The following is a 12,351-nucleotide window of genomic DNA, read 5'->3' as shown; positions in this document are numbered from 1 at the left end:
AAAGTACAGCTCCTTGTCTATGGGAAGAAAGAAGCACAAAACATCTCCGGACCATCCCAGTGAAGGAAGGAGGGAGTCGAGACTGCTGGGTGAGAAAGAGACACGACGGCAGAACTGTGCGGAAAGGTGAGAGGGGCCTCTGTGGGCTGGCTGCAGCCTGAGGCTGCCCTGCTCGGGCAGAGCGGGACGGTGACCGCAGGAGCGCCCGTTTGGGCGAAGCGGGTTCCAGCCTGGATCACCCCGTGCAGTCCCTGTGTGTTTAATGCAGATATTGTGCATGAGGGGCAGGGGGCTCGGTGCCCCCGTGTGCTGCGGCTGCCCGGGCACAGCCGGCGGTGCCGAGGGAGCAGCGCCGGGGGCCCTCGGGGCCGGGCCCGCCCATCCCGGCGGAAGCGGCGGTTGCCGGGGAGCCGCGGGGCCGGGCCGGGCCTCGGCTGCCGGCGGGCCCAGCCCAGCCCGGCCCGGCGGGGAGCGCTTCTCCGCGGCCTCCCTCGGTGAGTCCTCTCGGGGCGGCCGCACAGGGCCCTGCCCGGCCCGGGGCCGCCCGCCGGGGCTCGGGAGCGGCGCAGGCCGGGGACGGCGGGAGCCGGGCCGGGAAGCGCCGGGCCCAGAGCAGGGGCAGCGCCCGCGGGGGGAGGCCAGGGGCCCCCGGCACCGCGGGACTGCGCTGCTGGCAGCGCCCCCGAGCCCCGGAGAAGGGAGCCAGAGGGTCCCCAGCGGTGTCCGGTCCCCAGCGGTGCCCGCTGTCGCTCAGCGGTGCCGGTCTCAGCACATGTTGATCTCGGGGCCGGTGTTGATCTCCCGTGCCAGCCCGGCCGAAGGAGTCGGGGCTCCCACACAAGCTCCAGCCTCAGCACGGGGCTCGTCCGTGCATCCCAGAGGAATCGCACGCCTTGAGGTGAGGCTCCGTGCCCTCATCTGTGCTTGCCCTCCGGAGAGGACTGGGCTGCAGCTCTGTGATACCCACAGCGGTCCCTGCCGAGCACGGCCCTCGTTCAGCTCCTGCCCCAGCCGCTGCAGGAAATGAAATGCGTCTGACTCCCTGGGCAGACTGTCCAAGCCGGCTTTATTCCTTAAGAGCTGTTGGTAGACACCAGCTCCCAGAAATGCAAATGCAAATGCTAGTGTCACATCTGGCTGTACCTGTCCCTCTGTTTTCAGAGAGACAAAAGGAAAAATGGGTCTTTGAGACTGGCAGATGGGGAAGAGCTGGTGAGACCTGGGGAAACTCACGTGGGGAATATTAAAAGGAGAATATTAATCTTTCCCGTAGCAGTCAGCAAGGACAAGGCTTAGGCACGGACAAAAAACCACTGGTAGGTTCACAGCACATTGACCTCTGGTCCTGACTCCCAGTTTTTTGGGAGGAATGGTCTCAGATCCATTGGTGCTGTTTTGGTGCAGCCCTCGGGCATGGAAGTTATCCTGATGTGACTTTCCATTTCAGCTAAAACAGTTGAGGAAGGAATCAAACATGCAAGACCAGCTGCACGGAGATTAGCCCTTTGATTTGCTGCAGATGACTTGCTCTGCTTATCACAGCTTATCACAACCGTGGGATGTTTTTTCCCATGCTTTTTGCAGAGATTGGCTCATGAAGGCAAGAAGCTGGGCTGGCATCAGCTCTGTGTGTGGTAGCAGCTTCCTGGCCAGGGACCCAGGCACAGTGAAAATGTCATCTGTGGAAAAGAGGGAATGCTTCAAAGTCAGATGCTAAGGGTTCAAGGCTGTGAAATGCACCTGCCTGAGGCTTGTCTGTTCCCATGTTTTGCAGTTACCTTAACTACTATGCTAAAAACAAGCCACAAAAGGAAGCTGTGGTTCTTACAGGCTCAGTTTACCAGGGGGATAAATAGCATTTTTACCACTTGGTCAGCTGCAGCAAAGGGCACAGAGTTGAGTTAGTGGTTATTAAACTTGCAGACACTCTGGGAGAGAGAGGACTGGAGCCTGCATTGCTTGGCTCCTAGGCCAGCTCAAAGCCATGTTCTGGTGGAGAAGGGAGCAGCACACTGGGCTGAGTGAGCAGTGTTGAAGTTATTGGGTTACTCCAGCAACTGCTCTGTGCCTCCTGGAGCTGTGCAGGGTGGCTGGGAGCTGGGACTCTTCCCTAGGGATCCTGCAGGCTGGCTGGGGACAGGAGCAGAGAGGAGTGGCACACATGAATCTGTGTGCCTGGACTTATTCAGCCTGCTTCTGCAGAGTGTGCCTGAATCTCACAGCCTGTGAGTGCATAAATGGTGTGTGTCTGGTGGCAGCAGGTCGGGTGCTGCACTGTTGATGTTTAGGTTGCTGATGTGGTGGTAAAGCAGATGCTCTCCTGGGTGCAGGAAAGCCCCCAAGAGGGCTGACCCTGTCCCCTCATCCCCCTCCTCTGTGTTCATAACTCCTGCTGTGTTTCCCTGGTGCTTGCTCCAGTGCTTGTCTGACCCCCCTGTGGATGTAAAAGTCACGTTCCTTTTGGACAAAAGGTTACATGGGCAGAAAACAAACCCAGTGCAAGAAGCGACTTGTTTGGTGCAGGGGCAGTTGGCTCAGCACAGGACTGTTGGTGCTGCAAAGCTGTCCCAAGAAACAAAGCAGGTGGGAATGACAGCAGAGGCCATACAGTCCCTCTTGGCAGGAGTGAGCCATGAGGGTCTCCCACTGTGTCCCCTAGCTGGGCCCGTGGCCAGCAGGAGCAGAGCAGCATCTGGGGAAGTGTGTCCCTGGAAGTCTGGCTGGGACACTGCTGCTGGGAGCTTGTGTCCCTGTTGTCCCCACACGGACAAGGTGCTCCCTATTGTAATGAGGCTCTCTGATCCTGCAGGATCCCATGCCAGAGGTGATGTGACTTGCAAATCAGGGAGTGGGTGTCATTTGCACGTTCCCTGCAGCAGGGCAGGGTGCAGTTGGGATGTGAAGGTATAAAATGAGCCTTCCATCCCCCGCCTCCCCTCAGCTTGCCTTTCCTCCTCAGTCCCCCGCAATCATTGTCTGCTCTGCTACAGGGCTTGATTTCAGCCTGTCATTTTACCTGTAAATCACTGGGGTGGGACCTGAGTTCAGATCAAGATCAGATGTGCATTTCAAAGCCAGTAGCTGTTCTGGAGTGATCTCATGGTGAACACTTTCTGGGTTTTTTTCCCTCTAGAATAAGAGAGGCTGTTCTGGCTTAGTTGATCCATTATCGAGGAGATTAAATAATACCAAGCCAGCATCCTTTTATCTCTGGCTGAGAGTCTGTGCCTGCTTTTCAGAAATAGCTTTTCCAGAGCAGCTGGCTAGAGGCTGCACATGCATGCTGGTGTGCAGCAGTCAGCACTGCTTGCATTGCCTCTGCTGTTGTGTCCAGGAGATGAATAACAGCATTTTGCTAATGGGTCTCATGTCAACAGGGGTGATTTAGCAGGGAAGACTGCAGTGCATTAGTTGCTATGAGTCAGATTCACTCAGCCTCGCACTGATCCTTTATTGGTTTATAAATTAAACTGCAGATGCTGCATCCCGTCAGTGCTGGCATGCTGAGGATCCTGAAAAGGGTTCTTCCCGTGGACTTGTCTCAGAAATGTTTAAATTACTGCCTCAGGAGTCAGGGAATGCAGGTTGTAGCCCCAGCTCTTACAGCAGTGACTCCAGCCAAGCTGCCCTGGTGCCTGTCAGAATTGTGGTGTGACTGTGATGAGGCTCTTGTGGCATCTGCTGAGAGCTCATCAGCAGTGTGTGCCTGCTGGGTGGCATCCTGCAGGCTTGTGCTCTGAGCTCTGGGTTTGTTGTAGGTATAAAAAGGCTGTCCAGGAGATCTTGGTGAGCAGTGCAGGGAGATTGATGCTGGCTGCTCCTGGTGGAAGGGTCTGTGCTTCTGTCATGGAGAGAAGAGAAGCAACAGGGACCCGTGTGGGCCAGAGCAGGGATTTGTGGCTCTGTGCTGCTTTGAAAAGTACTTCAGAAATGAAAAACATATTCTTCTCTGTTCTCCCCAAGACCTGAGAAACCATCTGGGCTCTTCCCCAGAAATCCAGTCTCTGCCCCACATGGTCCTGGAGGGAAATGTTTTGTCTTTTTGTAAAGTGTTTGTCCTTCTGAGGGTCAGCCCCAGCCTGCTCAGGGGTGGTGACAGCACAGGTGTGTTCTCGGGGGGGATATGGCCATGTGGGGCAGGAGCTTCAGCTTGCTCTGGACAAATTGTATTTGAACCACAGGAGCCATTTAGAGGGAGCCTAGGGTACAAGATAATTAAAATCTCAGGCTAAAAGCTGTCAGATGATGGCCAGCTACCTCGTGTTTCCTGTTCACTCCTTCTGTGTCTGCATTCAGTGTTTCCATCTGGGAGAACAAAGGCACAAAGGATTTTTTGTACTGAAGGTACCAATATTACAGCAACCGTGGGCATTTTCAGCACTGGTAAAAACACTGACCCACAGCAGGGACAGGGCTGCTGGACCCTTCACCTTCACAGAGTCCAATTTGGGGTGGTTTGTACCTGCAGGACATCTCTGGAGCTGGGGATGAGGTGTCAAATGAAAGTCAGAAATTCCCTATACACATATATATATATATATATATTAAATGTAGCTTTCCAGTGGCTCAGTGAGCCCTGCTCATTTCTGTTCTGGTGGTTGGTTTCTGTGGCAGAGGCAGAGCAACGTGTGGCAGGATGTGTGAAGGGCCATCCAGGATTTCTGGACCCATTCCTCCAGACCCAGGGCTCTTCCCAGAGTATTACAAACGCCCTCTCTCAGGTGAGTCCTCGATGCTTGGTGCGGGTTTTACTTTGTGCTTTGGTGTGACACAGCTTGATGTTCTTATCCCTTGGTGTCCTCAACAGTCTCTATTCACACTGGTGAAGGTGCTTCTGGTGGTGACCCTAAAGTATTTTGTACAGCTGGGTGAAAGATGGGAAAGCATAAGGCAGAGGTGAAGAGGGGGTCATCACGTTGTTGGTGGGCTGTGGGTGCAGAAAATTGAGGTAAGATCATTTCCTGACAAGGTTCTCCTTTTTTCTTTCCCTGCAGCTCGAGGGAGGCTGGAAGGAAATGCTCAGAGGCTGTTTTTAACCTCCAGCCCCCTGGACACAGTCCCCAGCCCCTGCCTGGCTCTGGGCAGTGCCCGGCAGGCCCAGCCAGCCCCTCGTGTCCGCCCCAGCGGGAAGGAATTCCTGGAGAGGGGACAGAAAGGGACACTCAGCCTCCTGCTGCAGCTCCAGGGCATCTCCCTTGATGGGGGGGTGCCAGCCAAGAGTAAGTACAGCCAATTCACTGCTGGCTTCAGCTGCCTTTGGGGCCAGGCATGAAGCATTTGGGGTGGATTCTCAGGATCTGCTGCCTCAGGAGAGCTTGAGCTTCACAGGGCTGGTCACCCCATCTGCAGCTTTTGGCCTGGCAGTGGAGTCACCTGTGCTGGAGCCAGTGATGTTTTGGCTCCAGTTTCAGTTTTAGAATGGAAAGAGGGACTTGAAAAAAGTAGAACTTCTTTACAGTCAAGTTTCTATATGAATCAAACAAAACCTTGATGTATTGAGGATGTTTGACATGGTGAGTTCCTAGTTGGTGAAGCCAGGCAGGATTTGGGAAGGGTGCCTGTGTATGTGGATGCAAGAACATCTTTGCAGAAGATGTTCCCTTCTCCAGGGCAGGGATGTCTCCCAGAATACATTCAGAGGTTCAGGAAGGAGATAAGGTTGAACCCTGTGTGTCATTTTAATTTATTTCATGTGCTGGCATTGCCCTGAGCTGGTGCCAGTGTGGTAGATGCCACAAGTGCTGTGCCCAAGCAGGGGGGAAACAAATGAGCATCTGGTTATGTCAGCTGAGCTGTTCCCTGCCTTGGGGAGCCCAAGGAAGGATAATTTTTGATTCAAAACCAAAACAAAACAGAGTCCTAATCCATAATCTTGGTTGTGTCAATGTGGGACAATGGCTGATCCTAAAACCAGGAACAGGGCAAGCTCAAGGCTCTGCAGCCCTGTCTACTTCAGAAACACCATGTGAGCTGATCTGGGAATTCACCTTGCTCTTGAGAGGATGCTGGCATGGCTTGTCTGGCCATGCCATACTGGGACAAGAGGAGAACAGGGGAGTCTGTGGACACCAGCAGTGAGCACAGACCTGTTCTGATGCTCACCTGGGCAGGGTGGGATCCTCTGGCAGAGGAGTCAGCCTGGGAGTGTGCATCTACAGGGGCAGGAGCAGACATGGTCTTGTCTGCAGGAGAGGGAAGGACTTGCTGGTTCTCTTGGCTCTTGGGCCAGCTTTGGGAGGGATCTGTGGCAGTGTCTGGGAGGTGAAGGTGTGTCTCCCCTTGCTGAGCAGGGAAAGAGGCCAAGGACTACGAGAAGGAAAATGTGAGGCGGATAAAGGAGATTCAGAGGAAGTGCAAGGAGAAGGAGCGAGCCCAGGAGCACAGCCAGCCCAAGCCTGTGAAAGCTCTCTGGAAATCCCAGAAATATGAAAATGTGGAGTCAAAGGTGAAGGCCAAACTGCAGGTTGGTATCTGTGGAGGAGCTCTTGAACTCTCCAGGCTTGGGGAACAGTGGGATGATGGAGACAGGGGAGTCCTGGAGCCTGCAGGGTCTGGGGGCATCTCAGTGCTGAGGCACAATGGGCAGATGTGGCAGTGGGACTGTGAGTGAGAGTGTGGGTTTGGGTCCAGACAGTGATTGCTGCCATAATCCCTGTCCTGCTTTCCCCTCATATCTGTATTTCCTGCCAGGGGTTGCTCCCATCTGGCTTTTCAGCTTCCCCATGTTTGGGGCAGCACCTCTCTGGGGTTTGTGCCAAAAGGCTGTGGTGTTTTACCCAGAGGTAAGATCAGCAGGCTGCATTGAGCCTCAGTCCATCCATTCCCACCCTCTGGATACACAGTGGGCAGTGTCTTCCATGTGTGAGCATCTTTCCCAAGTGATTGTCCTGGTGAATAACTGGGATTCACATTCTCTCTCTCTGTCAGGTTCAGAGAATGTGAATCCCACAGATGACCACTGCTCTGGGGGGCACACAGACATCTCCAGGCAGTCAGGGTTGAGGCCTCAGAGATCAGCACAGCCTCTGAGGGTGCTGAGTTGGAGTCTTTAAGTTCCTCCTCATCTCTGCATTGCCTCCCTTTCATCTGTAGCCAGCTTTCAATGCTAAAGTGACATGTATTGATAACAACTGCAACAATTGGCAAGATGATTCCCAAGCCAGCGGTTCCAAGTGCTGTGTCCCTTTTTCCAGGTGTGTCACCAACGTCTTTGGTATCTGTGACCCTTCCACACACGGGAGCAAACCCACGAGTGCTTCAAGAACACAAGCCCACGCTGTTGTTTGACAAATCCTCTGGGTTAGAGGAAGATTGAGCTCATTTCTGCCTTTGTTGTGGGGAAGGGGGGTGGTCTCTGCGCAGGCAGGTTCTGCGTGGTGCGTTCCCTGTGCTCTGTGTGTTCCTCCAGAGAGGCCCTGGCACTGACTCATGATGCTTTAACTGTTGCTGGGGCTCTCCTGGAGCTGAGGTGTTCCCTGTGAAGGATCTCCATCTTCTGTGGAGCTGCTGCTGCTGCTGCTCAGAGTTTCAGTTGATTCTGCTGGATCTGGATGACTCATGCAGAGTTTTTTCTCTGTCATCTGCCCCTGAGGCTGTGAGCTGTAGCAGTTGTCTTGGGAAGGGTTCTGGCAGTCCCAGTGCCCTCGTGGAGGGAGATGGGGCAAGCTGTGAAGCTGTGCCCTGTGCTCCTGAGGTCACAGACTCAACTTTGAGACAGCTATGCTAGGTGAAGGCAATTCTCATAAACTTACCAGAGAGATCCAGATTTGTTGAAACAAGACTGATCATCTTTGGAGCATGAGCAGTCTGGGCAGTGCAGAGGGCATCCCATACCCTGCTCCTCACACCAATCCCAGCAGTGTGGCTGCCCAGTCCCACCATCTGTCTGAAGCTCTGCCCAGCTGAATGGGCCAGGCAAGAGGAAATCTTCCCCAGGGAGCTGAATTCAGCTGAGACCTTGGGTATTTGTGAAGATCTGGGGTGGCCCTGTGCAGTTCCCATCACTCCCAAGGGCAGAGCAGTGCCCCAGCTGCGTTTTTCATAGGGTCACTCACTTGCCACAGTGCCAACTTTCAGTTTTCAGGGTTTGTTTGCAACAAAACTGTCTGAGATAGTCCCAGACCACCTGCTAGGCATCAAGTACTGTCACCTTGTGCCACAGCCTTTGAAGATGCCCCTCAGATGCAATTCCACCAGACTCCTTCACTCTCTGCTCCTTTTTCTTTTTAGAGTGATACAAGCCCAGATTTGAGGTGCTGAGCAGAGCAGCCCTGGAGAACAGCAGCTCAGCAGGCAGCCTTGTGCCTCCCTGCTTGATCCAAATTTGCTTCTGCAGAGTTCCCCCCGTTTCTTAGCCATTCATTCCGTGGCCAGGTCTGATCTGTTGCTGTTTGTTGGCCTTTGCTGGCTGATTACAGATTCTCTTCCCCCAAGAATTTCTGCAGGCCATGCCAGGAAGTGTGTGCTGTTGTGTGCCTGCTGGAAACCTGTGCTGAGCTCCTGGTTCACCACCCAGACTTGTTTGAGAGGGTTTTTCTTTGCCCCAGCCTCTCTCCACTGTTGGATCTTTTCTTGCCTTTCCCAGGAGACCTCTCCACCTCCCAATCCCGAGGCTGTGAATTTCCTGAGGGCGTATTCCCGCTGTGGCTCTGGGATCAAGCCATGCAGACCACTGTCCCCAAGGCCTGGCAGGGCAAAAGCAGGAGCAGACACAGAGGCTCCAGAGGCACAGGGTGCTGAAACCAAGGTGAGTTACACACTGACTGCATCCATCCCAGGCATTTCTGGCATGGAAAATCCATTCTTCTGAAGTGTTGGGGCAGATGTGCTGCATGAGTAAGGAGATCTGTAAATGCTGTTCCTGGCTGAAGGGAAGGAGCAGGGTCCTGGTCACTGGGGTAGTGAGATGGATATTCAGGGACTGTTAATTCTAGCTTCATCCTCACTCATAGTTCAGGAGCCTGTGAAGTTCCCTGTGAAAATTCCACCTCCTCATGCCAGCAATCTCAAATCTGCTCTTCCAATGGCTTTGCAGCAGGTCTTGGGGTTTTGGAGGCAGTTCCCACTGTAATCAAAGGAACTGTGGCTTCTGGATGTTAGATAAAAGTTTGGGAAATGAGTGTGTGTTTTAGTAAGGAGAGTTAAATCAGCATTAGTAGTTAAACCTTTCAAGTAGTCTGTTTGGGAGGTCCTAAATAGCTCCATGACTCATGTCCTTTTCCCTTGGCAATTGTGAGATTGTCAGTTTGTTGGTTTCTAAATGCCATGAACAACTTAATTAAACAGGACATGATCTACAAAGGAGGAAGACCAGGGAAATCTTAAATGCAAACACAGCCACCTTCTCCACTGTTTTGTCCAGCAGAGGAGCTGTGGTGGAGGTGCTGTCTCTGGGGAAGTGCCCAAGCAGCAAAGTTCCTGCTCTGCCAGGGGTTCTGTTGCATTTCTTGGTGAGCTCCCAACCTGTTTTTCTTCTGCCCTCAAAATGCTTCATGGGGACTACATCAAGCCTGAGGTTTTCTGTCTTTCTGGCTTTTAAGGCATGTGGTCATCTTGGGGACCTTAAAGAGGCCAGGATTAGGCTTGGCTTTAGGTGCCTGCCTTCCCAAAGCATGGCCACAGCTCCTGCCTCTGTGTGGCTGCACACTGAGACAGGCTGTGCCGAGGGTCCGCCTGTCCTGCCGTCACACGATCCACTCCCTCGTGTGCTGCATTTCTGCTTTCCCCTCGTGTGGCCAGTGTCAGCTGGCCGTGTGCCTGTGCCCAGCCTGCCCCTGATGCCTGGCTCTCTGTTTTTGCAGATGCAGGTGGAGGGCAGGAGCGTTGACTTCATCAGGCACAACGCGTGCAGCGCCAAGCGGGCGCCGCTGCGCCGCTCGCAGTCCCTGCAGGCGCTGGCCCAGCTGCTGCAGCAGCGGCAGCAGGAGCAGGAGCAGTACAACACCAGGCAAAAGGGACACATCCCCCAGTAGTAAGTGTGCCCCTCTCTGCTCCATGGGACTGGAACAGGCTTAATGCACCCCCTGGGTGTGTTTAGAGAGATGGGCTGGGCACAGAGGGGCTCCTGCAATGTGCAGCAGTGCCTTTTTCAGAGAATGGGGAGTAAACGCTGTCCCTCCTGCTTTCTTGGCTTAACCAGCCCAGTGTGACAGGGCTCAGAGGGAGTTTTGTCTCCTCCTCTCTTGCTTGCCGTTGTACAATGATGCTGATATGGGGAAGCTCTCTGTGTGCTTTGAGAAATGTGCTCCTGCCCCTTTGTAGGCTTTGTTCCATGTGATGTACCTTTGGCATGGAGAGGTCTGGTTTGGAGAGGCAGAGAGCTCGCTCTGCCTCACAGCTGTTCATCCTGCCTTGGGCCTGGGTTCTGGGGAACATCCAGCTAGTGCTGTGCATTTTGGGGCTCTGCATGGGAAACAGACCCTGTCCTAGGACTGACTGTGGTGCCAGTCCTTTGGCTGAGCTGTCCTCTGTCAGCATCCCTGGCCATGAGCTGCTGTCTGTCTTCATTCTGCCATTGACCCACAGATGGTTTGGCGAGGACTCAATGAGCCAGAAATGAGGAGCAGCAGCCCTTGTCTCCAAGGAGCACTGTTGGCCTGAGTGCATCTGTGCCAGCAGCCCTTTGTGCCTGTGGAGCACATTTGCTGGCCCACATATGTGCTTTGAACACAGTGTATCCCCCACCAGGAGGGTGTGTGGCTCCCTGGGGTCCTGAGCCAGTGGCATGGAACCTGGTAGGGTTTGACGGGCACATTCCTGGCCACATCTGCCTGTGCCAGAGGTGCTGACACCTCTCTGCTTTGTCCCCAGCCTGCTGGAGAGGAAGGAGCTGTGGCGCAAGCAGGCGGAGGAGCGGCTGCGGAACCTGCCCGACCCTGACACCCCACCTGGGCACACCCTGATGCCCGAGGGCCAGCGCCTGGAGACCCTCAGCAACCTGAAACAGAGTAAGAGGGGAAAAAAACAGCGAATCCAGCTCAGAAAAACAAACAATCCCAGGCAGGATAAGGGAGAAGAGACACAGGGACACATTCCTGCCACTTGGAGAGCTGCCTGGATTAAGGCATATATAGGCAGGATGTGAGCTGGGTGCTTGGAAAGAGGAATCAGTGTCCTGCAGGTTACAGGACTGGCTCTCTGGAGCACACTTGTCCACTGGACTTGATGTCAGGGTTGCTATTGCTCCTAAAATCTTAAAAAGATTTTGGCTGGAAGGGACCTTCAGAGGTCTCTAGTCCAATCCTTGGTTCTCAAAGCTGTAGCAGGTCCCTCAGGTCTTCATCCATCTGAGGTTTAAATAGAAGGATTCTAGTTCCTTGTTCCAGTGCTGCCATTGTGTTCATAGCTCTAGAAAAAGGGTGGATTTCTTTGCTTTTCAACTGACACAACTTTTTTTTTTCCTCTTTTTACAGGCCAGGAGCAGCTGGTAAAGGACCTGGTTCTGCTGCCCATGCGTGGAGACAGCCTCAGGATGCAGAAGAGGCGGGTAGAGCTCGAGAGGAAGCTCTCCCAGATAGACGAGGCAATCAAAATTTTCTCAAGGCCAAAAGTCTTCATCAAGTTGGACTCCTGAGCTGGTGGGGCCAGGTGGGCTGTGCTGCTCTGCCTGAACATCCTTTGTTGCTGGGCAGGAATGGACATCACTTTTTGGGAGGGAAGGAGAAGAAGCCAAGTTCCAGACCCTGGGCCCATGGAGGTGCCAATAACAGTGTCCAGTGCCCAGCTGGCATCTCTTGCTCACCTTTCAGTGCTGTGTCTTGTCCACAGAAAAGGGAGGGAGATGCCCAAATAAAGGCCCTGCTCAATGGTCTGGGGAGCAGTTGTCTCTGCTGCTTGGCTTCTCACAGATCAGCTTTCTGCTCTGGATCTTTTTTCCCCTACTTCTAGAAACTGGTAGGAGGTCTCTTATGCTACTGCCTGTGATATTCCTTGTCATTCTCTTTCTCCTGAGCTGGACCGTGGTCATGGCTCATCCTGAGCACCTGAGAGCTCAGGGGACAGCTTGGGGACAAGAAAGGCACAGAGCTTCAGTGTTTTCTGCCCAGGGAGGGCTGAGCTGTCAGGAGGGTCTGGTCAGATGTCTGGAGAACCTTTGTTGTCTGTGGGGCAGGAGATACTACAATAAATCATCATTGCCATCTTGCAGTGTGTGTGCAGCTCCCAGTGGGCCACCATCAGCTTGGCACTTCTGGGAGAGGGACTGAGGGTGCTGGGAGCTCCAGCAGAGCAGCCAGGGGCAGGTGTGGACCCCCCCTGCCCTGAGCTTGGGGCTGAAGAAGGAGGATGGGGCTGCACTATCCCCAGCAGCATTTGCAGGGCTGAGTGACAGCCAAGGTGCTGCTGCCTGACCAG

General features: G+C 54.0%; 1 protein-coding gene across 2 annotated transcripts; it reads left to right on the top strand.

The window, feature by feature from the left end:
• The first annotated feature begins 399 nt into the window (after positions 1-399).
• Positions 400-12,141, top strand: ENKD1 (enkurin domain containing 1). Of its 2 annotated transcripts, none has more exons than XM_066557582.1 (8): positions 400-494; positions 4,615-4,721; positions 4,995-5,219; positions 6,291-6,463; positions 8,585-8,746; positions 9,801-9,970; positions 10,810-10,946; positions 11,412-12,141. In XM_066557582.1, the coding sequence occupies exons 2-8, from the start codon at positions 4,637-4,639 to the stop codon at positions 11,570-11,572; spliced, it is 1,113 nt and encodes a 370-aa protein (XP_066413679.1). In that variant the 5' UTR covers positions 400-494; positions 4,615-4,636; the 3' UTR covers positions 11,573-12,141. The 2 variants fall into 2 exon arrangements, with proteins under 2 accessions (XP_066413679.1, XP_066413678.1); XM_066557581.1 differs by lacking the exon at positions 400-494 and adding an exon at positions 592-898.
• The last annotated feature ends 210 nt before the right edge of the window (positions 12,142-12,351 follow it).

Source organism: Molothrus aeneus, chromosome 11, assembly GCF_037042795.1.
Source record: "Molothrus aeneus isolate 106 chromosome 11, BPBGC_Maene_1.0, whole genome shotgun sequence".
Taxonomy (NCBI): domain Eukaryota; kingdom Metazoa; phylum Chordata; class Aves; order Passeriformes; family Icteridae; genus Molothrus; species Molothrus aeneus.
Note: the sequence above shows the minus strand (reverse complement) of the source record. Positions and strands in the feature narration are given on the sequence as shown.

Excerpts from the sequence above, each read along its gene's own strand:
- ENKD1 (XM_066557582.1), top strand. The coding sequence starts at position 4,637 with ATGTGTGAAGGGCCATCCAGGATTTCTGGACCCATTCCTCCAGACCCA. Across the intron at positions 8,747-9,800 it reads CACAGGGTGCTGAAACCAAG|ATGCAGGTGGAGGGCAGGAG; the intron begins GTGAGTTACACA and ends CTGTTTTTGCAG. Across the intron at positions 9,971-10,809 it reads AAGGGACACATCCCCCAGTA|CCTGCTGGAGAGGAAGGAGC; the intron begins GTAAGTGTGCCC and ends CTTTGTCCCCAG.